The 25551-nt window shown below is 47.5% G+C and overlaps 11 protein-coding genes across 13 annotated transcripts; 5 read left to right on the top strand and 6 right to left on the bottom strand.

The window, feature by feature from the left end:
• Positions 1-26: 26 nt before the first annotated feature.
• Positions 27-1987, bottom strand: FVEG_08457 (hypothetical protein; the record flags this gene model as incomplete). The annotated part of the gene is made up of 3 exons (XM_018897349.1): positions 27-89; positions 143-257; positions 309-1987. The coding sequence occupies 3 exons, from the start codon at positions 1985-1987 to the stop codon at positions 27-29; spliced, it is 1857 nt and encodes a 618-aa protein (XP_018754979.1).
• A 911-nt stretch (positions 1988-2898) lies between these two features.
• FVEG_16329 (hypothetical protein) lies at positions 2899-6026 on the top strand (the record flags this gene model as incomplete). The annotated part of the gene is made up of 3 exons (XM_018905579.1): positions 2899-4211; positions 5640-5802; positions 5856-6026. The coding sequence occupies 3 exons, from the start codon at positions 2899-2901 to the stop codon at positions 6024-6026; spliced, it is 1647 nt and encodes a 548-aa protein (XP_018754980.1).
• Positions 6027-6409: 383 nt separating this feature from the next.
• On the top strand, positions 6410-6986 carry FVEG_08458 (hypothetical protein; the record flags this gene model as incomplete). Its single annotated transcript, XM_018897350.1, has 3 exons — positions 6410-6466; positions 6529-6800; positions 6848-6986. The coding sequence occupies 3 exons, from the start codon at positions 6410-6412 to the stop codon at positions 6984-6986; spliced, it is 468 nt and encodes a 155-aa protein (XP_018754981.1).
• A 752-nt stretch (positions 6987-7738) lies between these two features.
• On the top strand, positions 7739-8373 carry FVEG_08459 (hypothetical protein). The gene has a single exon (XM_018897351.1). It carries the CDS (start codon positions 7746-7748, stop codon positions 8187-8189), a length of 444 nt encoding a protein of 147 aa, XP_018754982.1. The 5' UTR covers positions 7739-7745; the 3' UTR covers positions 8190-8373.
• A 169-nt stretch (positions 8374-8542) lies between these two features.
• On the top strand, positions 8543-10113 carry FVEG_08460 (hypothetical protein; the record flags this gene model as incomplete). Its single annotated transcript, XM_018897352.1, has 2 exons — positions 8543-9421; positions 9477-10113. The coding sequence occupies exons 1-2, from the start codon at positions 8898-8900 to the stop codon at positions 10111-10113; spliced, it is 1161 nt and encodes a 386-aa protein (XP_018754983.1). The 5' UTR covers positions 8543-8897.
• A 135-nt stretch (positions 10114-10248) lies between these two features.
• FVEG_08461 (hypothetical protein) lies at positions 10249-11904 on the bottom strand (the record flags this gene model as incomplete). The annotated part of the gene is made up of 1 exon (XM_018897353.1): positions 10249-11904. The coding sequence occupies one exon, from the start codon at positions 11902-11904 to the stop codon at positions 10249-10251; it is 1656 nt and encodes a 551-aa protein (XP_018754984.1).
• A 1295-nt stretch (positions 11905-13199) lies between these two features.
• On the bottom strand, positions 13200-13946 carry FVEG_16330 (hypothetical protein). 2 transcript variants are annotated; one of them, XM_018905581.1, is made up of 2 exons: positions 13572-13894; positions 13200-13523 (listed from the first exon to the last, which is right to left on the bottom strand). In XM_018905581.1, exons 1-2 carry the CDS (start codon positions 13835-13837, stop codon positions 13331-13333), a joined length of 459 nt encoding a protein of 152 aa, XP_018754986.1. In that variant the 5' UTR covers positions 13838-13894; the 3' UTR covers positions 13200-13330. The 2 variants fall into 2 exon arrangements, with proteins under 2 accessions (XP_018754986.1, XP_018754985.1); XM_018905580.1 differs by having other exon boundaries at positions 13200-13946.
• A 123-nt stretch (positions 13947-14069) lies between these two features.
• Positions 14070-15391, bottom strand: FVEG_16331 (oxidoreductase). The gene has a single exon (XM_018905582.1). The coding sequence runs from the start codon at positions 15247-15249 to the stop codon at positions 14263-14265; it is 987 nt and encodes a 328-aa protein (XP_018754987.1). The 5' UTR covers positions 15250-15391; the 3' UTR covers positions 14070-14262.
• A 110-nt stretch (positions 15392-15501) lies between these two features.
• Positions 15502-17124, bottom strand: FVEG_08463 (hypothetical protein). 2 transcript variants are annotated; one of them, XM_018897355.1, is made up of 5 exons: positions 16965-17119; positions 16745-16915; positions 16458-16667; positions 16141-16410; positions 15502-16084 (listed from the first exon to the last, which is right to left on the bottom strand). In XM_018897355.1, the coding sequence occupies exons 2-5, from the start codon at positions 16898-16900 to the stop codon at positions 15647-15649; spliced, it is 1074 nt and encodes a 357-aa protein (XP_018754989.1). In that variant the 5' UTR covers positions 16901-16915; positions 16965-17119; the 3' UTR covers positions 15502-15646. The 2 variants fall into 2 exon arrangements, with proteins under 2 accessions (XP_018754989.1, XP_018754988.1); XM_018897354.1 differs by having other exon boundaries at positions 16458-16915; positions 16965-17124.
• A 3198-nt stretch (positions 17125-20322) lies between these two features.
• Positions 20323-22464, top strand: FVEG_08464 (hypothetical protein; the record flags this gene model as incomplete). Its single annotated transcript, XM_018897356.1, has 2 exons — positions 20323-20846; positions 20895-22464. 2 exons carry the CDS (start codon positions 20323-20325, stop codon positions 22462-22464), a joined length of 2094 nt encoding a protein of 697 aa, XP_018754990.1.
• Positions 22465-24162: 1698 nt separating this feature from the next.
• Positions 24163-24726, bottom strand: FVEG_08465 (hypothetical protein; the record flags this gene model as incomplete). Its single annotated transcript, XM_018897357.1, has 1 exon — positions 24163-24726. One exon carries the CDS (start codon positions 24724-24726, stop codon positions 24163-24165), a length of 564 nt encoding a protein of 187 aa, XP_018754991.1.
• Between the last annotated feature and the right edge of the window lie 825 nt (positions 24727-25551).

Here is a 25551-nt window from a genome sequence, read left to right as displayed (position 1 = left end):
TACCAAAATTAAGTAATATCAATTTATCAAGTCATAATAGTCGTGGCATCGTCAGTTTGTGGAGTGATGTAAGCCGAGTCCCAGAGTTCCTACTCCAGTTAGCGGTGCCCTCGTGAAGCTACGGTGAGAGGCCATTACTTACCCAGTCAATTCCATCGGGCCTAAACCAGTCAACATTTGTAGCCCAATCCTCGAACCTTAGCTCAACATCTTCAGGTAAGAAGGTCGGTGCAGGGTCTCGCTTCGAAAGATAAGATCTACCTGGGTCAGTCACCAATTCCACTCATAGAAAGTCAAGAGCGACTTACCGAAGACAACGAATAACGCGATAAACACTCGAACAAGCTGGACTCTTCATTTTGAGCGCTTCCATTCTCGTTATAGCAGCATCAATGGCAGATATATGCTCCGTCAAATCAGAGGTATCAGGCATGTCCAGCATACATGAAGTCAACGCCACAGCTCCGTGAAGTGCATTACAGCTAATAGCGCCCTTGACGAGCCAGCGATAGCATTTTAATCGCGGTAGTTCGTAGAATTGGTGATGGACATCAAGTAATGCGAGGCCGGACTTGATGCACTTGTCCCGCGATTCAGCGCGGAAGTGGCTCGCCTTGGAGCTGTGAAACGGTCGATGGAGGAGAAGGTACAGTTGATGAGCGTAGGTTTGGAGCATACACCAATGCGCGTAGCCTGCTGTGTTGAGAATACTTCGGCGGCCGTTGACGAGGTATGCGGCATCCCATTGCAATTGCTCTTTCGCTACAGCAGTATCATACTGATGCAGTATTGTCGTGTTGAGTTTGTCGTCGCCCGATATATGTGAACAGATTTGCGTTGATAGTTGGAATAATCGAACTTGGAACTTCAGGAGTGATGTATCAGTAAACTCGCAGGGCGAATCCTTGGGTGATTGTTTAATACTGTGTTCCTGGATATCTTTATCGTTAACCCATGCTGGCATTATTGCTTTCATGTTTAACAGGAACGTAAGGTCGATGTCTCTGAAGCAGAGAGCTTGGTATGTATGGATGATCAAGATGCCTGCCCAACAACGTCTACGGCGCTCTTGCTCAATACAATTAGGTCCTTCGATGTCTGTATGGCAACGCAGGGCAATGGCGATGTTGAGTGCACTGCCGAGAAGTGCCCAGCCGTACTCAGGTCCTTCATTATGAGATATCATATGAACCAGGATGAGAAGAGCCTCGAGCGTGCTCAGATCATGGCGAACTAGGAATTGATCTTGCGAGAGGGCTGTCATTGCCGCATTTCGGTACTTCTGTGATAGTACTGACAAGTCTCGAGGGATGGTTGTATCCTGCCACAACACGACGAGGCCAGCATCGGTTGGCTCAATTGTTTTAAGCGTCAATGAGATAATAGCGAAGAGAACAGCCAGCCACGACAAGCTGGTCTTTTCGGGAGCTTCCAGGAACTCCAAGTACTGGGTTTGGAACGTCGGACCATGAAGAATATGGAATAATGATGAAAGGGTTCCGAAATAGCGGCAAACCAAATACTCCGTCACAGAAGTCGGCGGTAAAAGTGCAAACAGTTCAGTCATTGGAACACAAGGCCCAAAGGACAGCGTAACAGTTGGATTCGGCGAGTCTGGTATAACACTCCTCTCAACAGATGGCCGACGTAGAATATGATCCCATCGCTGCTGTATCGGCTCAGGCGTCGAACTCGGAGATGAAACCGTCTCCGTAACCTCCACAGATTGAACCTGTATCTGCTGCTGAGGCACCGGCTCAACAACCTCAAGCCTAGTCCTCCTTCGTTTCTGCGGTCCAGTAAAGTTTGAGCCATAAGCGCAAGAGTCCTGCCAGCCTCGTTTGAGGCATGTAGCGCACGGCAGTCCCCGATCACATTTCAGCTTGGAGTGTCTGCAGGGATCGCAGTTCAAGGGTTTTCTGGGGCGGCGCTTCTGGGCTTGGCTGCGGTTTGGGGAGCTGGAACTGCTCGGACTTAGTTGTTCCATTGTTATTTGAGTATGGGAAGATGATCTGGTGAATGGGGGGATTTTCTGTGATGTCCGAGAATTGAGATTGAATGATTTGGACGGAGTAAGCAAGGTAAAAATCGGAGTCGGAATCGGAAATCGGATTTAGGCTGATGGGAACGATTACGTGGGATGCTAAGCGAATCAGCGCGAAGCCCTGTCGAGATCGGATTTGTCGCGGGCTCATGACAAATTGGACTGGTTACCCGGAACCTCTCAAACAAGATATGCCTCAATGCTCATTATCGGCATAAGGCTTAATCAATGCCAAGAAGGCAGTAGAAGCTCATGTAATATCTTGGACTTTGCGATAAATCACTTTTGGTGCTGGGACCTCTCTAGATAAAGTTCCCCCTCATTGCTTTTAAGACTACACTCTGGTTTATGGGATCAGACGCTGTGAGGGCGGTACGACATCTATGACTCTTATGATATGTTTCTTCTAGAATGCTGATATATGTGCTCGATAGAGACATGAGACACCTGTGACATGGCGGTCAGTCTGCAAAGGAAGCCCTGTGGCTTAGCGGAATCCGCCTCGCTAATGAGGAGAAATCCCCTCCGCCTAAGCCCTGCCGGTGCCGCTGCGGTATATGATGCAAGAGGCTGTGACAGAAGTCCAGGAAGTTGGGCATCAACTGTTAGAAGATGCAGATATCTGGTACGGGCAATTAGCTCATCATTCTGCCTTGTCGCCAAATGGTAGGCATACCATATGTAGATAGAATAACACAGCCACACAGTGCCTTTCTTCTCCTACTATTAAATGTCCTTCCCCGCCTCGTCTCTTCAAAAACCCGCGAGGTTCTTTCTGCCCAACATTGTTTCTATCCCACTCTGCGATTGGCGTTCGAGCTCTGCTATTGATCCTGAACTGACCGATTGGCATTATGGAACCCCGAGAGCATATTTACTTGCCCCTGGACAAGACCAAAAAAAGTATCAGATTACTGCAAATCAATCCACCGCAGCCGAACAATGACTCTCTCACATGTACCCTGACACCTTTCATCGTGGACGAAAAATGCCCTCCCTATATTGCACTCTCATACACTTGGGGCAGAAAGCCGCCCAAGCACGAAATACAGGTGAATGGCCACACCTTTCAAGTCAGACCCAACTTGTTGTCAGCCCTGCGTCAGTTACCGGACTGCAAGGAGAGAATCAACGCCAGCTATTTTTGGATCGATGCTATCTGCATCAACCAAACGGACACGAGCGAACGAAACCACCAAGTCGCCATGATGAGAGATATCTATCGGCGCGCAACGGCTGTATTTGCATGGTTAGGACCGGGGTTTCCTGATTCGGACCTGGCCATGGAAGCTTTGCGACATAACGAGTCAGTGCTAAAGAAAGTGGCAGAGCCAGCTACCGCACGCTCAAGATTAGCCTTGAATAAATTATTCAATAACCCTTATTTTACGCGCTTATGGGTAGTCCAAGAATTCATCTTGGCAAAAGATCTCTGGATTCTCTGTGGAGCTCAGATGTGCACTTGGACTCAGTTCCGAACAACTTTATTCTGGAAATCACAAACCCATTTAGTTCGTGAACTTATTCAGGCTAAAGCCAGGGATCTTGCCACCGTCGGTATTTTATCCAGATCTACTCTACCTCTAGGGTTCCTCGAGGCGATATCAAGGTTCAGTTTCAGAGACTGCTCGGAGGTCAGGGATAAAGTATACGGACTCCTCGGCATCATCCCTCAATGCGATGTTCACTTCGTCGAAGTCGACTATGACATATCAGTGGAGAGGTTATTTTTCTTAACGGCCAATTGGCAACGTGCAGTCAACAGTTGGCTATGGGTCGAGCCTCAGACGGGCAAACACTATCTTTATGATAGTCTGGGCAAGCTGCTACAGGTCAACAGTGAGATAGTCTATGCCCAGAAACTAATGGACCAGGTGGTAGCATATATTACGTATCGAGGAATCCCTGAGCCCTGGCCGACGTCGTCACCTCATGGCCTGAAATGGTCGATGGAATATTTCGAAAAACAAGCTTACAGCTTATTGAAGTTGGCGAAGATTGATATTGATGGATCTATCAGTTTGGACGAGGCTTTTGAGTGTCTGATGCAAGACCCCAAGATTTCTGGGGGCCTTGACGATCCAGCGGGTTGGCGAGCATATGAATCCGAGATAAAGGCTGCATTGAGATTAATCAACGGCGAAAGCTGGGAAGATATTGGCCCTATGTTACAGAAAGAAAAGCCTGCAGGTTGTTGTTGTGATTCTTGCGACTTTAACAGTAAAAGTGTTTCATTTTATCGTTCATTTTATAGTTAATTATAGATATAAAAGAGATTAGCTTTACTATATTAATCTACTTTAAACTTATTTAATTAAGAAGTAATTAAATATTATATACTATAAAATAAAATCTATTAAAAAGAGAATAAAGAATTAACTATATAAGTTAATATTTAACTTAATAAATATTGAGTTTATATTAAATTAAAAAAAAAAAAATTCTTTATTAAAAGTAAGTGTATACATTAACCTTTAAGTTACTTTTGAATTAAATATAGAAGTACAGAAATGCTAGCCGCTTAAGGGTTTAATGAATAAGAAAATTGCTATAACCGCACTGCACTACCTTGACAGCGAGAACAGCCCAAACTCCCTTAAGGTTTTGCGAATGGGGTCTTATAAGCTACCTGAGCCTGATCTGGGGTTACCAGTCCGTCAAGGTCAGATTTATCGTGTGGCTCATGACAACTAGGGCTACCCCAAACCTCTCGATATCTGTACAATCATTAGGGCTTGATTTACTTAATGGGAGATAATTACACTCATCTTGGGTTTCCTGACTGAATAAGTGCCCGTTGTGAAGCCGCATTCAGGCTTCGCTTTGGAGGCTTTGTCGGACAACTCTGCAGAACGCTGCTGTCTTCACAACACATCACAGTCGCCATCACACAAAAGACATGGTACGTTTTCTGAGGACAGTGAGCGCTCAAGACTGACTGGAAAGGAGGGTTACCCATTTGCTGCGTTCTTTGTTATACGACCGATTCTTGGTCGTACCCCTGCTCAGCTTTGCGACGTCAGAAAGGAACGCTCGTTTGTCTATATCTGTGCGACAGTGATAAAATCCTGTTAACACAGTAAACTCCACGTGTAAGCCAACAGCTTGATAAAGCTGCACATATGTGTAGATAAACTGATGCCCGGAGTATGCACGTGGCTGCTTGGATCTTAGTTCACGACACAAACTCATGCCCATACTTCTCGAACCACAAAAGCCCACATTCCCCTCTTTAGGATATTTAAATGCAATTGACCTTTCACAATTTGAACCGTTTCATATTCTCCACCCTCGTTATGGGATTACCCCACTATTGCTCTTACAGCTACATCTCGGCTTACTGTACACCTGCCGAGTCCCCAACTAGTCACAGTTATACCTCCTCTGGAATTCCGTGACCATGGAGCCACAAACGTATCTCTACCCAGGCATGAACCCCGTCGGCGAAGATTGTCTAAGAGAGATTACAAGCTCAAGAATGGGTACTCGTTACTTCCCATTAGGTTCCCTGAATACAGGGGTGGCGAATCCAAGGTCATGCCTGTGAAAGAGGTGGCGATAATGAGCCTTATGGAGGCATTGACTGATAAACCAGGTTTACACAAAAGGGTTTTGAAGAGACGATTGCTCAGGAGTGGAGAAACAGGGCGCGTCGACAGAGTGAAGATGGGTTGTATGCGAGGATGATGCAGGATAAGCTGGAGAAAGGTCCTCGTAAGCCTCGGGATAGGATCATTACTGATGCGGCGTTTGACTACGTGAGTTGACGGCGTAGTGCATTCCTCGGTGGTTGGTAATTAATCTTTGACAGTGTATTGAAGAGTTGCGTGGAAAGGCAAAATACTTCAAGCAGTCAGATCTCATCCCGACTCTTGATGGACCTGGCAACACGATCTTCAAGTCACATTCGTTAAGCAACGAGACTTCTCATCGTGTCCTCAATAGAGCGTGCTATACCCTTTGGAAGGATCAAGAAGATTAAGTCGATTGGCATCCACAAAGTAACCATATGGTTCGAAACCTTATCCATCCTTCCAGGCACAATTTCGTCTACGGTATTCCCTCTCCACCAAGAACCTAAGAGTTAATTCTCATAAGCGATATATCATTCACCATTCATTCAAGAAGAAGTCGTCGTCGACGTATCGAACGCACTTGACTCCATCGGCAAAGGCAAACCCGTGAAAGGACAGGGACTCCCTCCTCCCACATCAAGTATCGATGATGAGACAATAGCTCAAGTAAAATGGCTCAAGTACCGATGCTATCCTACCTGGCCCCCAGACCTTTAAAGGAGTTAACTACACGCCGAAGCAGAGCCTGCGGGAAAAGTTCAAGAAGGTTGGTTTGCAAATCATTGTCAAGATGGCTAGTATCGAACTCACGCCTGAGAAGCCTGAGTTCTCGGCTGGAAGTTGGCATGTAAGTTCATCATAGTACTATTAAGATGGAGCTTGGCATGCGGAATGCTTTTGTCTTTTTAGCTTGAATGTCAGATGAATGAGAATATTGCCGCGTCTACTGCACTGTACTACTTTGACAGTGAGAACGTCACATCAAGCCGGCTATCATTCCGCATGCAGACGAACTCGTATCTAAATGATGAGATCAAGACTGGACAGAATAAGTACAACTGTCTTGAAAGGGTGTTTGGCACAGACCTTGGAATGCATGGTGGTTTAGCTAGATCTTGTGTTCAAAGCTACGGCGACGTTGACACGCCAGGGAGCCGTCTCCTTGCTTTTCCTAACGTCTTGTAAGTCTTTCCCCCATGGACCCATTCCTCTACTAAAACCCGTCTAGTCAAAATCGCGTGTCCTCTTTCAAGCTGCAAGATCCGATAAAGCCGGGCCATCGACGCTTCATCGCCCTTTGGCTGGTTGATCCGCACCGGCGAATCCTTTCAGCAGCGAATGTGCCGCCTCGGCAAAAGGATCAGTAGATTGGAAACGGTGAAGTACCTAGTGGCCTAATGGATGTTTAGGAAGCACGGGCGCATCGGTTGAAGCTGATGGATGAGCGGACTGTGGAGAAGGCGAGGTTTCATTGGGAGTCGATTGACTATAACTTTGTGAGCGTTGATAGGATCTTGGCGTCAGCGTGAGATGGGTTGAAGGCTGAAGAAAGGCAGATGATGTGCTCATGGTACTTTTCACAGATAAATTTCGAGTCTCACAGAGGCAACCCACTAGTGTAAGGATTATATGCCAAGTACACGTGTTGTACAACCAAGCCTCAATACGAATCACCATCGCCTAACTAGGACATTACTGAAGTTCTCATCTCTTCTCTCCCTCCACATCCAGCCATATGCAGCGCTGTATATGACATGTGCAAATCACAACTCCCAAATGTTATATCATCTATAAATGAATACGAGACGGCATTAATCTCCAGATTGTCTCTCCACCCAACCATATCGTGATTTATGTCCAAGACAAAATCCTCTCATGATCGACGGCTGACTTGTCTCAGATACTGGCCTCCGAGTGGTCGCGGAGAAAAAATAAAGAAAGTGATCGACATCCGTAGGACAGGGCGAAGGAGGCTCGTAAATTTTACAAGTGCTGACATGTGCATCACGCGACATGGGGGCCGAGACGGGACTTGGAAAATGAGGCGCGATGCTATTATTAGAGGGTTGACGTATGTCAACAAGAGTATTGACAAAGGTATAAAAAGACCATCTTGAACCTCGAACATGATGATATCGATATCTGTTGATTCACATCAACCAAACATCAGAACTTCAACGTCATTGACCATGCATTTCACGACCCTCCTCAGCGCCATCGCGCTCGCCTCAACAGTAACATCCCAACCAACAGCGCGTCAAGCGCCCACAGCCAACGCGGTAATCATGATCGTCAACTCGGCCGACAACAGCCGTCAACCCGTCAGAATTCCCCTCGCGCAACTCACCACTCTCAACTACCAAGTCACCGAGCTGCGTCTCGAGAGTCTCAACGTCAACATCCCCGATATTGAATCACCCGAACTCAGCGATGTTTTCTGTCAGCGGTACAAAGATAGATATGGTGTTCAGCTTGGCAGCGTTGAGTTTAGTCATGAGAAGCCGGCGCTGATAAGTACCAACCCTGTTGAGTTTGGGTGGGTTTTGTGTTACCATAAGAATAGGGCTTGATGTAGACGGAGGAGGAGGGATAGTATATTGGGTTTTGGTAGAGGAGGAACTTGGAGAAATTGAATACACTTACATAGCCATTAATCGCAAGATTACCTATGCACCGTCATTCTTGTTCCTAGCCTGTCACGCAGATGCTAAGACGGCATTATTAATGCCGTACGGCTTAGTAGGTCTTTCCGATTGAACTTTGACCGTCTAGCCAATCGCCATGAAGAAAGTCGCCGGATTTCAAATCACGTAACGCTGACCCTCGAATCCAATTGGTCGGCTCGTAGGGTCACCCCTCGTAAGGAAGATGACGTCGGGGCCTTGAAGAAATTCTCCGATTTCTTCCCCAAAAAATGTTTGCAACGGCCGTGATTATTGAGCATACCTAGCCGTATTTTACGTTGCATTATGGGGGGCTCAATTCAGAATTAGTGATTCAGTCGCCGTGGGCTCCATGGCATGCAGTTTCGTATGGGCTTTCGGGTTTTTAATCATCTCGACTATTGCTCCGAATGCCACTTCACATCAAAATTCGCTTGATAATCTACAGGACGATGGATCATTATTGGCTTTCATGAAAAATGTATTTAAAGACACGATTCCTCTGTGATTTAGAGACCATCATCACGATACAGTCACATTTCATTTCGCATCTCTTTTAACTAGAGTATTCATCGCTTTACCGTTATACCCTACTCATCTCAATCAATACCCATCATGTCAACAGAATCAAAACTCTGGCAGCCCCTCAAGCTAGGCAACACCACCCTCTCCCATCGCATTGCCCTCGCCCCTCTAACCCGCTTACGGAACGACGACGACCATCTCCCCCTACCCCTCATGATAAAATACTACGCCGACCGCGCCTCAACCCCCGGAACCCTCATCATCAGCGAAGCAACCGGTGTTTCCAAAACAGGCGAAGCAATTCCCAACCTACCGGGCATCACCTCCCCAGAGCAGATCGAGGGCTGGAGAAAGATCTACGATGCCGTTCACGCCAAGGGGAGTTACATGTTTCAGCAGCTTTGGGATCTGGGAAGGGCGGGTGACCCGGATTATCTGAAGAAGAGAGGGTACAAGTACTCGTCGAGTAGTGCGGTTCAGATGGAGGGGAAGAATGTGAAGCCTGAGGCGCTGACGGAGGAGGAGATTTGGCAGAAGATTGGGGAATTTAGACAGGCTGCGAGGAATGTTGTTGATGCTGGTGGCGATGGCATTGAGATTCACGGTGCTCATGGGTAAGCTCCTCAATTCCTACGGATATGACTTCGTTACTAACGACTTTGCTTGAAGATATCTTATCGATCAATTCATTAGCGAAAGTGTCAACAAGAGAACCGACAAGTGGGGAGGTTCCGTTGAGAACCGCGCGCGCTTCCTCCTCGAAGTCATAAAAGCCACAGTCGAAGAAATTGGCGCTGAGCGAACTGCCCTCCGTCTAAGTCCCTTTGCAACATACCAGGCCGCGTATACCGCCAACACTTGGGACCAATTCGGCTACATCTTTAATGAACTCAAGAAGACTGGATACAAGCTCGCTTATGTCTCACTCGTCGAGCCCAGAGGAAACCCCGCTACTATCCTCGCTACACCTAAGGATCTTGCTTCAGACAAGGTCAGTCCCTTTGGGGACAGGAAGCAGAGCCTCGAATTTCTTCTCGAGATGTGGGATAATCAGTCCCCTGTTATTGTCGGGGGTGGATATATTCCCGACAACGTGTATGATGCTGTTGACGAGAGTTACAAGAAGTGGGATGTTGTGGTGGCGTTCGGGCGATGGTTTATCTCCAACCCTGACTTGGTCTACCGACTTAAGTATGGGGTTCCTTTGACGCCTTATCAGAGGGATACATTCTATGCCCGCAAGACTGACAAGGGCTATAATGACTATACTTTCAGTCAGAGATATTTGGAGGCTACCAAGGCATAGAATGATTACTGTGGGTTGTGGTGATAGAACGTTTTCATAGAGCAGCGTCATAAAAATAGAGAAGCCTAAGTAGAAGAGCCATATCTTATTGAGTTGGCCATCAATCAAACATTGACCACGGCCCGTGACTATCTCTTACTTATTCAGTCTAGGCGCCCTCTCAGGATCCCTCCACCAAAGACAAGCCTTCGTCCGAATATCATCCTTCTCAACCTTCGTATCCCCCGGCTGCACAACAATCTGCTTCGGCGTCCTCTCCCGTCCATTATAATTCGGCCACTCTGGACTCCCAGGATATCTATACTTATTAGGATCACCCGTCGCAACAAAACTAGCCAAGTACCCATGATAAACATGGCTGATCTCAGGATATTGTGTAGTAGGCTCATCCCACGTAAACGCCGTGTCAGCGGTGTGAGGAATGCCCTGCCACGCGGGAAAGCTGTTGTTGGTGTTGAAGCGGACTTTCCAGGTCGGGACTCCGGCGGTGGAGGCGCGGTATGCGGTTTCTTGGCCGGGGCAGATGTAGGCGTAGTCGCTCCAGGCGGCGGAGATGCGGTTGTATTGAGTGCTGTTGGGGGAGTTGGCGAATGGTGAGTCTTTGTACTTTGCGGGATCGGGGTATAGAGCTGATAGCTCTTTTAGATCTTTGTTGGTCAGAGCTGGGGAGATGTTGTGGAGATAATCGAGGAACTCTTTGTTGGTCTCGAGATCGCCGGGGGTGTAATACTTGGCTTCATCGGTGACAGTAGAAGTGATCGTTGGGACGTGAAAAAATGTTCCGTCGTAACCAGATTGAGAGCCAGGTTTCTCGAACAAGGGCCCGCCATGCACCGGTTGGAACGGCCATGTTAGCTGAGGGTCGTAGTCATGATACAGCTTGGTGCTGATGTTTCTGATAGCATTGACATCTGCTCCCTTCAGACACTTGAGCGTCGCCTTGTTTCCATTCTTCTTGTCGCATCCTAGGTACGTAATGTACTCATCATATTGTCGCTTATACAAAGGATACGTATCATTCGGGAAAGCTCGTGACGTGACCGAACCAGACTGATGAATCGCCCGAGCAAATAACTGCTTGTTATCCTTGCCATAGTTGTGAAAGTAATGAATACCCACTGAATGGCCACCAGCAGAGCGACCACCAATAGTAACAGCATCCTTATCACCGCCAAAAGCACCAATGTGCTTCTGAACAAACTCCAGGAAAAAGCGCTGATCTCGAATACCCAAGTTTGCCAGACCTTCATCTTGGAAGAGCTTGGAGGGTAGAAAGCCAAGAGAGTTGACGCGGTAGTGGAAGTTGACTACCACGATGGGAACCTTGGATGAGGCGGCGAATGCAGCGCCGTCGAAACTAGCCCAGCTGCCAGCGTAGAAAGCACCGCCGTGGATCCACACAAGAACAGGGAGTTTCTTGCTAAGGGATATGCCCTTGGGTCGAAACACGTTGAAGTTGAGACATGCCTCGCTCTGTAAGTCGAGAGGCACTCTAGACGACACCTCTTGGACACAAGCTTTGCCGAAGCTATCCGCCTTCTTCACGCCCTTGAACTTGTCAGGCCAAGAAACAGGGTGAAAGCGGTGATCGCCGGTAGGTTGACTAGCGTAGTCGATACCCAGCCAAGCATCAACAGGCGCTGGTAACTTCTGCTTGGTGAAAGTGCTGTTGACAGTAGTGCCGGAAAAACTGCCGTAGCCGTCAAGATTAACGGTGTTGTAATGTCCTCCTGTAGCCTGCGCAACAGGCGACAAGGCCAGAAGCGTTCCGAGGTTTGACAGGACCTTCATGATGATGGAGGCGTGAGAGATCAAAGGAAAAAGAAAAGAGGGAGCGGGTCGTGTTTATATATCGCGCGATCAGTGCCATTTAAGCTTAAATCCCCCGCATATCAGTCGACATTAATCGTGCAGCAGCCAATATCGTCGGATACGAATGCGTTACTGGTGGAGTATGGCATCATCATCCTCGGTTTGCCGGGTTTAGAAATAGGCCCGACATTAGTTGCCAAGTCATTGGCTTGCGAGCGATGATCACTTTATCATAATGGTCAACAATTTGGTGAGGATATTCAGTATCGCCAAGGGTTGGTGCTCAACAAAGAGGGATGTGATTCGCTGGTTTAATCGACGTTCATACAAGAGGGGTAGGATAACTTATCAAAAGAAGACAGGCACCTCGTTCTGTTGATTTGGCTTTTCACCCTCTCAATATCAGTAGATAAATCCAGGTACCTTGTCAAGTGATGTGATGTTAAGGGAGCATTCCACACAACTATTATTGTGGCCTTGACGATTGACCAGTACCCTAACCTCGCTGCGCAGGGACAATATTTTCTAATTGGAAGCTGCCAGGGAATGCAGAGTCGCCCTTGATATACACGTTTCGTCGGGGTATCGACAATGCTTCCTTTTTCCCATTATTTCTCACGGCCACGCCATCCGACTCTTAGAGTTGCCCCCTCAGGTCATTGATCCAGAGTCCCGGCGGCAGATTGAGAAAGAGTACGAGGTTCCCAGAATCCCTGGCGTCCACTGTACCCCTTGTGTAGTAGTGTAACATGGATTAAACTATAGAAACTCGGGAGTTGGATCCTGAAAGACGCGGAGACTTTGTCAACTTAGTATAAGTTTAGTATGGCTTTAGTATAAAATAGTATAAGTTTAGGATGCTTTTTGCTAATTTTGTTTTGGTCCTTTATGTCAATGTCTAATATTTTCTTGCTTCCCGAGGATCACTCTGGTGTCAACCGTGCCCCAGCCATATCTGTTGTTTTGGGTTACAATCTGTGTAAGAGATGGTGCAGCAGTGACGTTAGAAAGAAACCAATGTTATTTTTAATAGATCAGCTGTGCTTAAGTGATAAAAGAGATAAGCATAAGCGCAACGTGGAAACCCCCATTTAATTCATCCGTCTCTTCAGCTGCTGACTATTAGTAAAATTTGTTGAGGACGCCCCTGACCTTGCTGGAGATGGTTGATCGATCCCTGCTGACAATTGCAGTTTAAATTCGCGTTGTGCCTAGCTTGGCGCCTGGCCCTCAACACACCGGGCATCTGCAGCAACTCCAGCTACTGCTGCACTGATAGCTGTCGCCTGTTACCTTTAGTATCAGTTTAGCTTGACTGTGGCAGGTGTTTGTAGCAGGGTGAGAGAACTGGTCATTAGATTAGATAAATATCGTAGTCTACATAAGCAGGCAAGCAATTATTTCTTCACCCAAACAGTTCCAGCGTCAGACCATCCTCGTTCCGCACATAGACCACTTTCTTGCCAGCATTAGGGCCTTGTTGTAATACTTGCGGTGCAGTAAGCTGACTCCAGGCTGCTTCGTCGCTATCTAGAGCACGTAGAGTTTCCTCCAAACTTTCAACGGTCAGACACAAATGCCAGCTCCCTAAATCCCAGCTACAAGGCTTTAGCTCCTGTTGCTCGGCCTTGGGTGGCGATGAGTACTCAAGGAGCTCAATAAGATGTCCGCCCGGAAGCTCAACCAAGGCAATATCAATCTCTGCTTCAGGGTGTCCAACGACTGCTGAGACCGGGGGGCAGAGATGAGTGGTGCGTAAAATTCGAAGGTTTAAGATGTTTTGGAATAAGTGGATGGCGCGTGAGAGTGATCGCACAGTGATTCCAGTATGTGGGGCTTGTAGAACTTTGACTGGCCTTGTAGATGCCATGACGATAGGAATGCCCGTTGGTAGGATTGTGATGATTTTCATCTGAGGATGGGGGAAGCTGTTTGCTGTGTCTGATATAACTCTTCACATTGATTTGTAATACAATCGCGGATGCAGTCGCCGGCATATTATTCACCCTAGCTGGTTGGTGAAGAGAAGAGAAGGGTGGACCCTGATGGCAAGCGGGGTTATTGAGTGCGTTACGTTGCTTATTAAAAGAGATAATGAAATAAATTATCAAAGATTAAGATTATAATTAAAATGAAATGAAATACTATCGATACCATATTCTCAATCCCTCCTGCGATGACTTTATGGGAAATACAACCGACTATGCAGATAACTCAACAGGACCTTGATTGAATTGACGTTATGAGCAGCTTGTGAGCCTCGGTTTGTTCTTGGTATGAACACGATAGTAGTTAGTAAACACAATTGTACTCTTTTCTCGGTGGTTCTTCACTAGTCTACAAACCCACCCACTCAAGAGACTTATCCCATAATCTCGCCGCTTTCTCAGTATCACACGCATGCTCCCCATATCCTCTTCCATAAAGCGGAGTAGAAAGATCCCACTTCCCGACGATTTGACAGTCCTCAAGATATTTCCCACCTTGACCTTCCAAAGCCTCAGCGACAGCTGCCCAAACACTTGTAGCAGCACCTTGGTCCGGGAGCTTCCAGATTGTTTTAAGATATGGATCCACCGCGAGGCCGCTCTTTTGTTCCTCAGATAAATGTCTTCCCAGATCTGTGAGGACACCGCCTGGCTGAACACTCCACGCATGAATGCCCTCGTTGGCGTACCTCCGCTCGATCTCATTAGCTGTCCAGAGGTTGGCAGTCTTGCTCTGCGAGTATGCTTGGTTGCCATCGTAGCAGCCCTCCATGTTGACGTTGTCAAAGTTGACCTCGCCGAAGCGATGGGCAAGTGAGCTCAGCATGACGACTCGCGATGCGCGATCAGACGTCGTACCTTTGGCCAGCGCAGGTTTGAGTAGTTGGAACAAGAGGAAATGAGCAAGATGGTTTGTACCAAATTGTGTTTCGAAGCCGTCTTTCGTGCGTCCTTCTGGTGTACACATGACCCCAGCGTTGCAGATAAGGATATTGAGTTTTGGACTCTTAGATAAGAACTCGGCAGCGCATGAACGAACATTTTCCAGCGACGCCAGATCAAGTTCGAGAAGGTGAACACGCTCATCTTGCGCGAGGTCGCCCAAGGCTGACTTTGCCTTTTCGAGATCTCGAGCCGTGAGATATAGAGTTGCGCCAGTGAGATACAGCGCTTTCGCGGTCTCAATTCCGATGCCCGCGGAACAGCCGGTGATGAAGACGACCTGATCGTTCAGTTTTCCTTCTAGACCTTCATCCTTGATGATCTGGACAGCTGTTGGGCGAGAATCTCCTGGTCCATTAGGAGACTCGTGAATGGTGACGTAGCGATCGGCCATGGCGTTGAGATAAGAGAACAAAGAGCTATTGAGAGACTTGACTAAAGAAGTAATGAGTTGAGCAAAGAGTAGGAAATGTTTTTGGACTTGGGAGATGCGATTGAAGCTGTTATTTACAGCGATATTCTCTCGACATGCCGCGTTTCACGATGCAACATGTCCGAGCTGAAACGTCTATGATTCACCACTAGACCCAGCGGGAAACGGCCACTAATTAATCCGCTAGCTTTGACACTATTAGAAAGAAATGATAGGCCAATGGCTTCTGCAATGGAACAACTCGCTAGATTTCTGATACTCTAAGCCACTATTTCTATCCCGCTCGGCATCAACAGCCGAGAAGGCTAAAACTATATACAGAACAGAAGAACGGAGCTCACCGCTAAGGATTTATACCTTACTCGGTATACCGAGCACAAGGGCTCAAACTCTTGGCCTTACTGGCATCCTTGGGAATAACACCCGCGGCAACAGCAGCTTGATAACACCATCGCCAATCTTTCTTGCCGAGCTCTCCGTCACACTTCCAAGACCAGAAGAACCAGCCATCGCCTTTCTCAAAGGACTCAGCTTGAGCGGCCCAGTAAGCTTTGTACCATGTTTCTTGGCCCTGGATCTTGAACTCGTCAGTGTTCTTCAGAGTTGAGTTCACGGACAGGGACCATTCGCCGACGAAAACGTGCTGGCCCATGTTGTCTTTGCAAGCAGTTTCGATGTATGCTTTCTTGTTGCCGGCGATTCTGTTATCGAAGGATAGATAGCGGTGGGCGTCGAAGAAGATGAGATCGTCGTCTGGGAGGTATAGTCTTGGGTCGCCTGCGCCCCAGCTTTTGCCCTGCATGGAGTCAGCGCGAGATACATGAAAGATGTCCTCACATATATATAACTTACCATATATTGAATGTGTAAGCGATCAGCTTTGGGAACCTTGAGGTAACCCTCCATAGCCTGGATGCGCTTGTATGCACCCGGGTAATAATTCTTGATCATGTCATCTGCCTCAGCCTTCCACTTGCCAGCGCGTACAGGCTCGTTCAGAACCTCGAGCATGCCGACGGTAGTGTAGTTCCCATTGGTATGGATGCGCTTGGTCATCCACTCAAGGAACTTGAACGCTCGTTCATAGTTCTCTGCAGTATAGAACCCAGGATTGGGGATGGACTACAACTTGGTTAGTATATGCTTGATGAGAAGAGATAGTCGCTTACATGACCGGTGAACTGCTCATTCGGCGAACTGATACCAGGAGCAGAATGTAGTCCGATAACCGCATAAATACCATGCTTCTTGCACCACCCGACGATACGGTCAAGATGCCAGATGCCGCCACGAGGCCAGTACTCGCCTTTCTGAATGATATCCTCATACATCCAGTATCCAACAGGAATACGAACGGCATTTAAACCAATGCTTGCAATCTGCTTTATATCATCTTCAGTGATCCAAGTCTCCCAATGTTTCTTAAATGCAGCGTTGGCTTTTTCTTGGCCGATACCTTTGACGCATGCCCATTCATCGTTGTAGGCACTGCAGCCCATGTTCTTCCATGATTCTTCAGCCATCCATCGTTCGATGATGAACTGTGAGCCGAGATTGACGCCACGGATTTTATCGTCATTTGGAAGCCATCGTTCAGTGATTTTCTCACCATTGGCCTTTGCAATAGCTACAGGATGTTAGTATGTACACCCTCATGATGACGTTGATTTACCGACCTCTGGACTGTGGAGTCCAGGCTTCTGCTGCGGCGAGAAAGAATGGCAATACTGATTTTAGATGCATGTTCAAGACAGGTATTTCCGTTCAAATGAAGCGAACCTCTATTTGACTGCAGTTGTAGAGCCAAAGAAGAGACAGTATACCGTCCAATGTCTTGGATATATATGTCTACAATCAAGGTTCGCAAGGATTATACTCCTTTCATATACCTGCGCAAATGGCCTGATAACGACGGAATACATCCGCCCGATCTCTCCATTCCATACCGATTTATTTTACATATTTCCGCGATGGAGAACGGTTCTCCATCTGATTTGCCGGTCCAGCTGATGGATCGTTTCGTTTTGGCATATGAAACGGTCGATCCTCAACCTTGATCTTGAACAAATGGGACATTCGTCATTCCACATTCCTCTCGCTTGACAGTCCTGCTGGTTGGCTCGTGCCAGGATTGCAGAATGCAAGCAGATGAAGGACTGCGGCTGAGGGTTGGGGTTTCAGACGAACTCCACTAACAACCCTGTTCGTCTAATGAGACCATTCCTCACGGTTCATATATCTATCTATCTGAGATGAACCGTTGACGCATAATCTTTCACTTGAGACGATATATCGGATGAGTCGGATTCAAAGTTTATTAATCGTCACCAGCGGTTTTTTGAGACCAGCTTCCAGTGCTGAAGATTTCTTGTCCTGATCTTTTCGTGGGGTGAGTGGACCAGCATGTTGGCAGAATGCGACGCTGCAAGTTGACCCCATAGAATAACTTGTTCGAGTCACCATGCGAGGCATTTTTGACGTATGATAGTGTCTGCAACAGGAGAGTCCGCCTAGGCATCGGCGATGCGTGTGAATCGATGTCTATTTTGCAGTGTGCTGGGCGGAATTACTATCAGATCACCGTAAATAATGCCGGGAATTAGACCATGATCGCCGAAAGAGGCAGGTCTAAAGATCATGGACCACGTGGGGGACATGAAGGGGTTATCAGATGGCAGCTGATAATGAACTAATAGGCTGCGTTAGTAACGGTATCGCATATGGCTATAGTTACAGATGTGAAGAGACCTCAATGACTGAATCTTACGGACAGAAGTCGAAGGAACTGCCCAAATGACTGTCTAGGACACCATATTGAAGACTGGTACACGGAATATCCGACTCTAGCAAATAGAAAGGGTCTTCCTGAATGCCGACCCAACCTGCTTGTCGACTACTTCACATACTTGATAAATTCCAAGACTTCAGAAAAGGAAAGTTGGACTCAGCTTCCTCCACACTCCACAGTCTCATTAGTCAAGCTAGGAGATCCGAACTCATGTCACGCGTCTACATCTCACAAGCCATTACTTCACAGTCTCAAAATGGCCACATCGTTGTAATGAAATCTGGCTACAAAATATCACAGGAGAAACATCAAGAGAGTCAATCCTGTTTGTTGCATTAAGATAGCCTCCTCTTCTACTCTACCTTTACTTCATGAGAGGGAGGACCCGCCACCGCGAGTGCAAGTGATCTTGAGTTACAACCTTGTATATCAGAATGCTCGCTCGATCAAGTATTTTCTGTCCCCTAGCAGACCGCGAAGCTTCGTACTCGGATTTGGAATATATCTCCCCCTCAACAACAGGAACAAGACGGCTCTGTCTTTGGCCAAGAACCTCTAGGGTCCTGAGATGACTGAGGGCATTTCGTCATTTGAAGGTTGCGGGAGCACTGCCCCTAAGAGCTCTGGCTCCGAAGTTTCTGTCTAACACCATCAAGGCGTTGTTCCAAAAATGATCAGAAGGCCAAATAGATTTCGGAGACTAACGGATAGAAGCCTGGTCAAGGCCGGGTAGAAATACATTGCAGAGGTCCACGATGCTTTTAAATATGGCCATCGGCTACGCGGCACAAGTGCCGACATATGCTGCATCTTAAGACAGGCTTCCCGTCGTATTTATCCCAAAAAGACTACCATTCCAGTAAATACTTCGTGCGCTGTAACCTTACCCTACTTCACAATGCTACACCGCTATGGGAACCCTTCCTGAACAAGCCAAATGACTTGTTATCCTTACCATTCACCTTATCAAGCTCCATTTTCGTAATTGCCAACTTCCCGATATGTAAATAGTAGCGAAGCAAAAGCCGTTATCAGCGAAAATCTTGGTACGTTTACGGCAGTTCCTCTGATTAAAGTTTTTCCCGCATGAATCGTAAAGAGGCACGACTATTTAGCCTTGTTTAGGAAACATTTACTAAGCAAATTTCGGTAAAGTACCTCAAGTTTCACGATGTGTCGATCTTTAACCAGATCTGGCGTCGACAGTATGGGATGCGGAATGTCTTCCTCCGAGAGTCGTCAATGACGTTTTAAATCGAATGAGTATAAGACATCGAACGATGCCTTCGTTCTCGAATCCAGATTTTATCTCCAAAACGCGTAAGCTTAAAGAGAACTGGCCGAGATTGCCGATAGTGTTGGTTATCAGATGGAGATCAATAAAATGCGCCGAGTATAGCTCCGGCTAAATAACCGACGTCAATAGTCGGAGTAGTAATATAATATAGTCCGAATTAGGTCGTCCGGGTTATCCAATACGTGCTTATTGAGTGAGATATTGGTTTTCGGAATGTGGTCTTCCGAATTCCTTGATCGGCGATAAGATGTCTTGGAAGCCAACAACCACTCACTGATAGCGAGATAGTCAAGATCCCGAATCGTCGATGGATTGTAAATTTGAGATAATACAAGAAGTCAACTGATTCTTGGAAATCTCAATAATCGGCAGACGTTCCCGTGCTTCCAGGTATCTACGAATCTCGGCTCCCACTCCGAAAAGGTCCAACTGCACTGCAACGCTGATCTGGCATGCAATATCACTGCAAGGCCTCAGCATGACGTGCCAAGAGATGTTCATCGAGGCATGCAGCGAACGGAGCAAGCGGCTAGACGGGTAATCGGGCCTGTCCGAAACAGGACCCGGAAGCAGGCGGAGATAGTTAGGTTTTGATAGAGGTTCCGGAGCGAGTAAATAGAGTTTTCCCCGTGGGGATTAATGGGATGAATCACGATGGCCGGAGTCGAAGCGGGATGATGCAACTGAAGCATTGGGCGTATGGGCGGTAACCCTGTGATGGGATCTTTGTGTTGGTGTTGCTTGGATATCCTGGTCGTGGTCTGGGCCCGCCAGCCTGGTTGGGCTCATGATGGCACATTGATGTATAAAGCAGGTGTCATCCACCGGCCTGTCCATAACACAAACTCAAGGCTATATCACCACTACTACATTCTATAAATGATCACTGGATGATCTCATCTTTGCGCAATCTGCCAATATCTTTGATATCCACTTTGAACATCCTACGATGAACCGTCAAGGGGCAGGTGGCAGTATGTCACTGCTAAACTCCCTCTCACTACTGCTGGCACTTCAAGTCAGTTCGACATACGCTCAGGGGCTTGAGGGCTATGGATTGACTTCATACGATCCTGTCTGCGCCGAAGCATGTCTTCGATCCTTTACTCCTCTGATGCTACCCTGCTCAAGCATGCACGATGGACACATGGCGACTCCACCAGCATGTCGAGCTAACGATACCGCTTTCTTGACATCCGTGGCTTGGTGCTTCAGTGAAAATTGTGCCGATGAGAAGTTGTCCAAGATTGAAGGGTATTGGGAGGAGTGGATTACAGGGAGCAAATTCATTCCCGCAAAGTGGTCGTACTCGCAGGCTCTCATGGAGGTTGATCCCAAGCCACCGCGGTATCAACTCAACATTACAGACAAGGTTCTCAACCAGACATCTACACTTGCACCGGTTGTGTATCTTAGTCAATGGAACTCACTTTGGGCAACAAACCATGAGATGATAATGGGAGCACGATATGGGTACGTTTCTTCAAGACTCACTTAGAAGCAAGTTTAACATTGTAACAGTATCATTCTTGTTGTCATTGCCGTTGGAATACCGATTCTCATGACCTGGTCCGGCTATCTCCCTCTCATCCCATCAATCTATGACAATCTCAAACCATACATCCTCTATCCAAGCATGATCGGCACCTATTCCGTACGTCCTCTGCCATTCAAGCTAGGCAATGCTCCCTCTGTTGGTCAAGGTCTATATATCGCCTTGTTCCTTGCTCTGGTCGTTGTCTTTACCGCTATCGACTACGAGCTCCGTCAGCCTCATGCTAGATTCATGGGTGAGCGACGCGAACTACTCGCTTATCTGGTCTACCGCACCGGCGCTCTTGCGTTCGCCTGTCTCCCACTGATCATCCTCTTCCCTTCACGGAACAACCTTCTCCTGTGGCTGTCTAACTGGTCACGCTCGACATTTATCCTGCTTCACCGATGGATTGGACGAACATTTGCTCTACTGGGTGTTCTGCACGCTATTTTCGTCTTGGTTGGCTCTGACAAGATGGGCACTACAGACTGGAGACGCTGGGGCTCAGTCACCGTCATCTTCACTGTCATAACCTGCCTTGGAAGTGGGCTCTACGTTCGAAAGGCCAACTACGAGTTTTTCCTGCTCATGCACATCCTCATTGCTGCGCTTGTCATTGTCGGATGCTGGTATCATCTCATGCTTCGATACGCCTCCATCCGCCTACACTCTCCAGGTTACACAACTGGACACGAGATCTGGCTTTACCTTACCATTGCTCTTTGGGGTTTTGAGCGCCTTGTTCGAATCGTACGAGTCATCAGATTGGGTATTCTGAGATCCAAGGTTAAGGACATTGGAGCTGGTTATGTTCGAGTGGACGTCCCAAGCGTTCGCTGGGGTTTGGATCCTGGAAAGCACGTCTTTGTCTACTTCCCAACTCTTGCTCCGATGCGGCCTTGGGAGAATCATCCCTTCTCTGTCATTCCTACGGTTGCGCTTCAACGACGTGGAACCTCTGCTACGCCTGGGTCTCCAACCTCACCAGGAGCTTCCTCGGGATTAGAGGATATCGAGAAGTCAACAGCTCAAATTGCAGTGGTCAGGCAGTCATCAGCCTCGGCGGAGATTTCAGCTGGAGTGACACTCTTCATCAAGAAGTCGACTGGTATCACCAAGTATCTCGAGAGCCATGACCGCCTACTCACTTTCTTGGAGGGCCCTTACCCAGGTAGCGACACACGGCAGGTCCTCCGCTGCGACAGGCTTCTTCTTATCGCTGGGGGTGTTGGTATAACTAGTCTATTTGCACTCATCCACAACCACTGGAACGTCAAGTTGGCATGGAGCGTCAAAGCAGAAGCCCGCTGCCTCGTCAACGAGATTGAGCCAGCCCTTGATGCTGTGAATACTGCACAGACGGACATTAGAATTGGTTCAAGGTTCGATGTTGCTGCTCTTATTGATGAGGAAGCATCAGCCGGCTGGAAGAGAGTTGGTATCGTGGTATCGGGTCCTGGATCCCTGTGTGATGACGTTCGAGCTGTTGTTGCTGGCATTGGGCGCCACTCTAAGACTGTCTTTGAACTTGAGGTGGATGCCTACTCCTGGTGATATCAGTATGGTGTTAGGAGGGTGAGAGGATAAGATACGTAGTGGTTGGGTTGTTCTTGTTTCGGTAATCGTGCATCATGTTTATGGTATCATGTTAATCACGTACTAGATGATTTACTACATTGCCAAAGCCAAGAGTCTTGCTTAAAGGACCAGATCTGTGACGTCCCCAGTTGTGATTCATGGTGCAATACTTGTTGAATCTCTTCTTTATCTGCGGTTGCTTCGGCTTAGTCAATCATATATGCACATTGAATATTGCCTAAACGGAATCCAGGCCGTCTGTTCCTTGGCTTTCGACACAAGGTCGTCGCAGCACGACATCAGGATGCTCGATGCTCACAATTCATGCATAACGGTGTCTTACCTCTTCTTCCCGCTTCATCTCTATCCTCAAGAATCCTCCGGAGGCATTCCGATCGATCTCCGTGCGGCCGGCTCCGTCATCTTACAAGATGTTTACAAATCTGAATGGGTTACACCGAGTGTTGAAGGCAGTGAGAAGTCGAACCACCGTCAGCGCCGAGATAAGAAGTAGGGTCACAGCGGGCTATCAGCATCAGCACGTGCTCAAGCCTTTTAGTCCAGTAACACGGTTCTTGGCTGTCCCGAGCACGCTGCATACATGCATAGACATGTCCCAAAAGACTCTACCACACATGCAGGTGAGATAATGCAACATCAACCCTCTATAGCCCGCTCGCTGCAACACTATGTGTGCCTTGATGATCCCATTTCGGGCTGGACCGAGATATATGGAACCTTCTGGCCTTTTTGTGTGAAACGGGAAGAGTATACTGACCAGGGTTGCATTGGACATCAGCGATGAAGTGATGATATGTATACTTCAGGTGCTAAGTCAATAATGCCACCCGCTATTGAGTGTCCGGGCGTGTCCGGGCCGGGCCAATTACAGTGTCTGAAGGCATTCTTGATAACACAACTGCTGGCCTTAATGGGGATTTTCTGTTCTCTCTCAGTCCCGGCCAGTCTGTGATAAGCTAGTTCATAATACTCTACAGGCAGAGCTCCTTTAAGAATTTATAATCTCGTGATTAGGATGGTTTACTAGCAGATATTTATGTTAAGATAGAGCATCTTGAGATGAAAAGTACTTTAGGATTAAGAGTATTGACAATGTCTCCAATTGTTCGACAAAACAGCTTAGAGCCCGCACTCTCTCTTACAAGCTCACGTGAATGGCTGTATACTGAGGTCCTTTTTTTTTCCTTTTCTTAACATCATGCCTCTCGGGATTGATCACAGCAAGCTCCGAGTGATGAGTTGGCCAGGGCTCTTAGTACTCACAGGAATAAGAACAGGATCTTGGTCGGCCATTTAGAAGGATGATCAGTATACGTTTACTAGTGGTGCCAGTCAATCTTTGGTCCAGACTGCCGAGCGATTAGTAGAGCTTTGAACCGGTTGTTTGGTCCATGGTTGCAGTTGATTCCTGGCAGCACAAAGCTTACGGACTTGTATACTTTGTCTGGGGTTTCTTGTGTCGTGATGATACAAATGTGATGGGAAAGATATACCGTATGACAAGACAACTAGCCTTCCAAAGCTTGTTATATCTAAATGAGATCCAACCAAGTTGTTCGAGACGAAACTTAAGGTATTTTTGGACATTTTCGGGATGCGCGCCAAGATCTTCACCGGACATAGAGTGAGCAGTGCTTGCTCAATACATTTGTATCAAGACGACCGTCCCACCCGCTTCAACCATCTTTTTAGATCAAACTCTCCCTCTTGTAAATCCCTTGGATTACCGACGAACATGAAAACATGGCCAAACTCCTCAGCAGGTTTCTTTCCATCTGCATACTGAATAAGACATGGCTTGGCTCTGTAGCTATTGGTCTCGTACTCCGCCAACCTCTTCGCGTAAGCAGCAGACTGCACATGATATACAGCGCCACTGACTTCTGCATCCTGTGGGCCGTTTTGTAAGGCAGGATACTGTCCCCAGAGTTTCTTCGAGTAGCCCACGATCTTGGCGGATCGTAGTTTGGGTTTTCCTTCCAGTCTGAGGACATCGGCTAGCATTTTTGGGTCCATCAATGTTCCGTAGACGAAGTACGGCCCCGTAGGCGGTTCGAGGAGATCGGCTTGGCCTGAAGGTCTGGGAGGACGGTAGAACCAGTTTTCAGGCGCGTTTCTCACCTTTAATGCAAAGGGATATTCTTTCGAACTTTCACTCTGGAGAGGAGGCGGCAGCGGAGGCGCTGGTGGTGGTTGACGACGTGAATTATCAGACATTATACTCTGTGTATGTGTTACAATGAGCAGTCACAATGAGATATTGGCGCATCAAACCGTTTATAGTTTCTCAGAATACTGATCTCATGGTTTGTTGTTTATGAAAAGTTGCACGTTTTTGCGCAAGGCTGGCAGTCAAACGACGAGTTGCTGCCCAACAGCCGTGAATCTGTCATCACTGTGATGATTAAGCAACGATGGTGCACTACAGGGTAGTCGCGAGGAACACGGTTACCTACAGAGTAAACAAAGGTCACCAGTATCTTTGTGGGAATAAATTGAATCTATCACATCAATTTCATGATGCAACGTCAATTCTCCATCACAAGCCATGGTCAACGATTGAGTCGCGGGGTGAAGTTGAGCTCAGGCGGTCAATGAACTAAAATGCCACCATTCCGAAGCTCAGTTGACTACACCGACGCTAAACCATCTTTGCGGACCGACATCCATCACTCACCAGTCTCGAAATAGCTCCAGTCTGTCTGTGCGTGCACGCGCGACATTCGTCTATCGCAACAACCGTTGCTATTGATCGTCGCTGTACAACACATTGACTTCCGCCCGGATCGGTGCGCTCAAAGTCAAAGCGGCAGAGACCAATTCACCAAAATGAGCTTTCCCATCCATGCTTTCAACGGCGATGAAACGGTCCAGATGAATGCACGCGCCCGGTAAGCAGCAGTGCCAATTTAGAGTTTGCCGTTCCCAGTTTTTCGCGAAGAACCGTTAATTAGAGATACGACGCTGCTACGCCGCAGAAACATATGACCGTCAATTAAAAACGCTCGTCTTCATCTGAGACAGCGCAAGGTCCCCTGCACG

This window comes from Fusarium verticillioides, chromosome 10 (genome assembly GCF_000149555.1).
Source record: "Fusarium verticillioides 7600 chromosome 10, whole genome shotgun sequence".
NCBI classification, from domain to species: Eukaryota; Fungi; Ascomycota; class Sordariomycetes; order Hypocreales; family Nectriaceae; genus Fusarium; species Fusarium verticillioides.
This window is presented reverse-complemented; position numbering and strand designations above follow the sequence as displayed.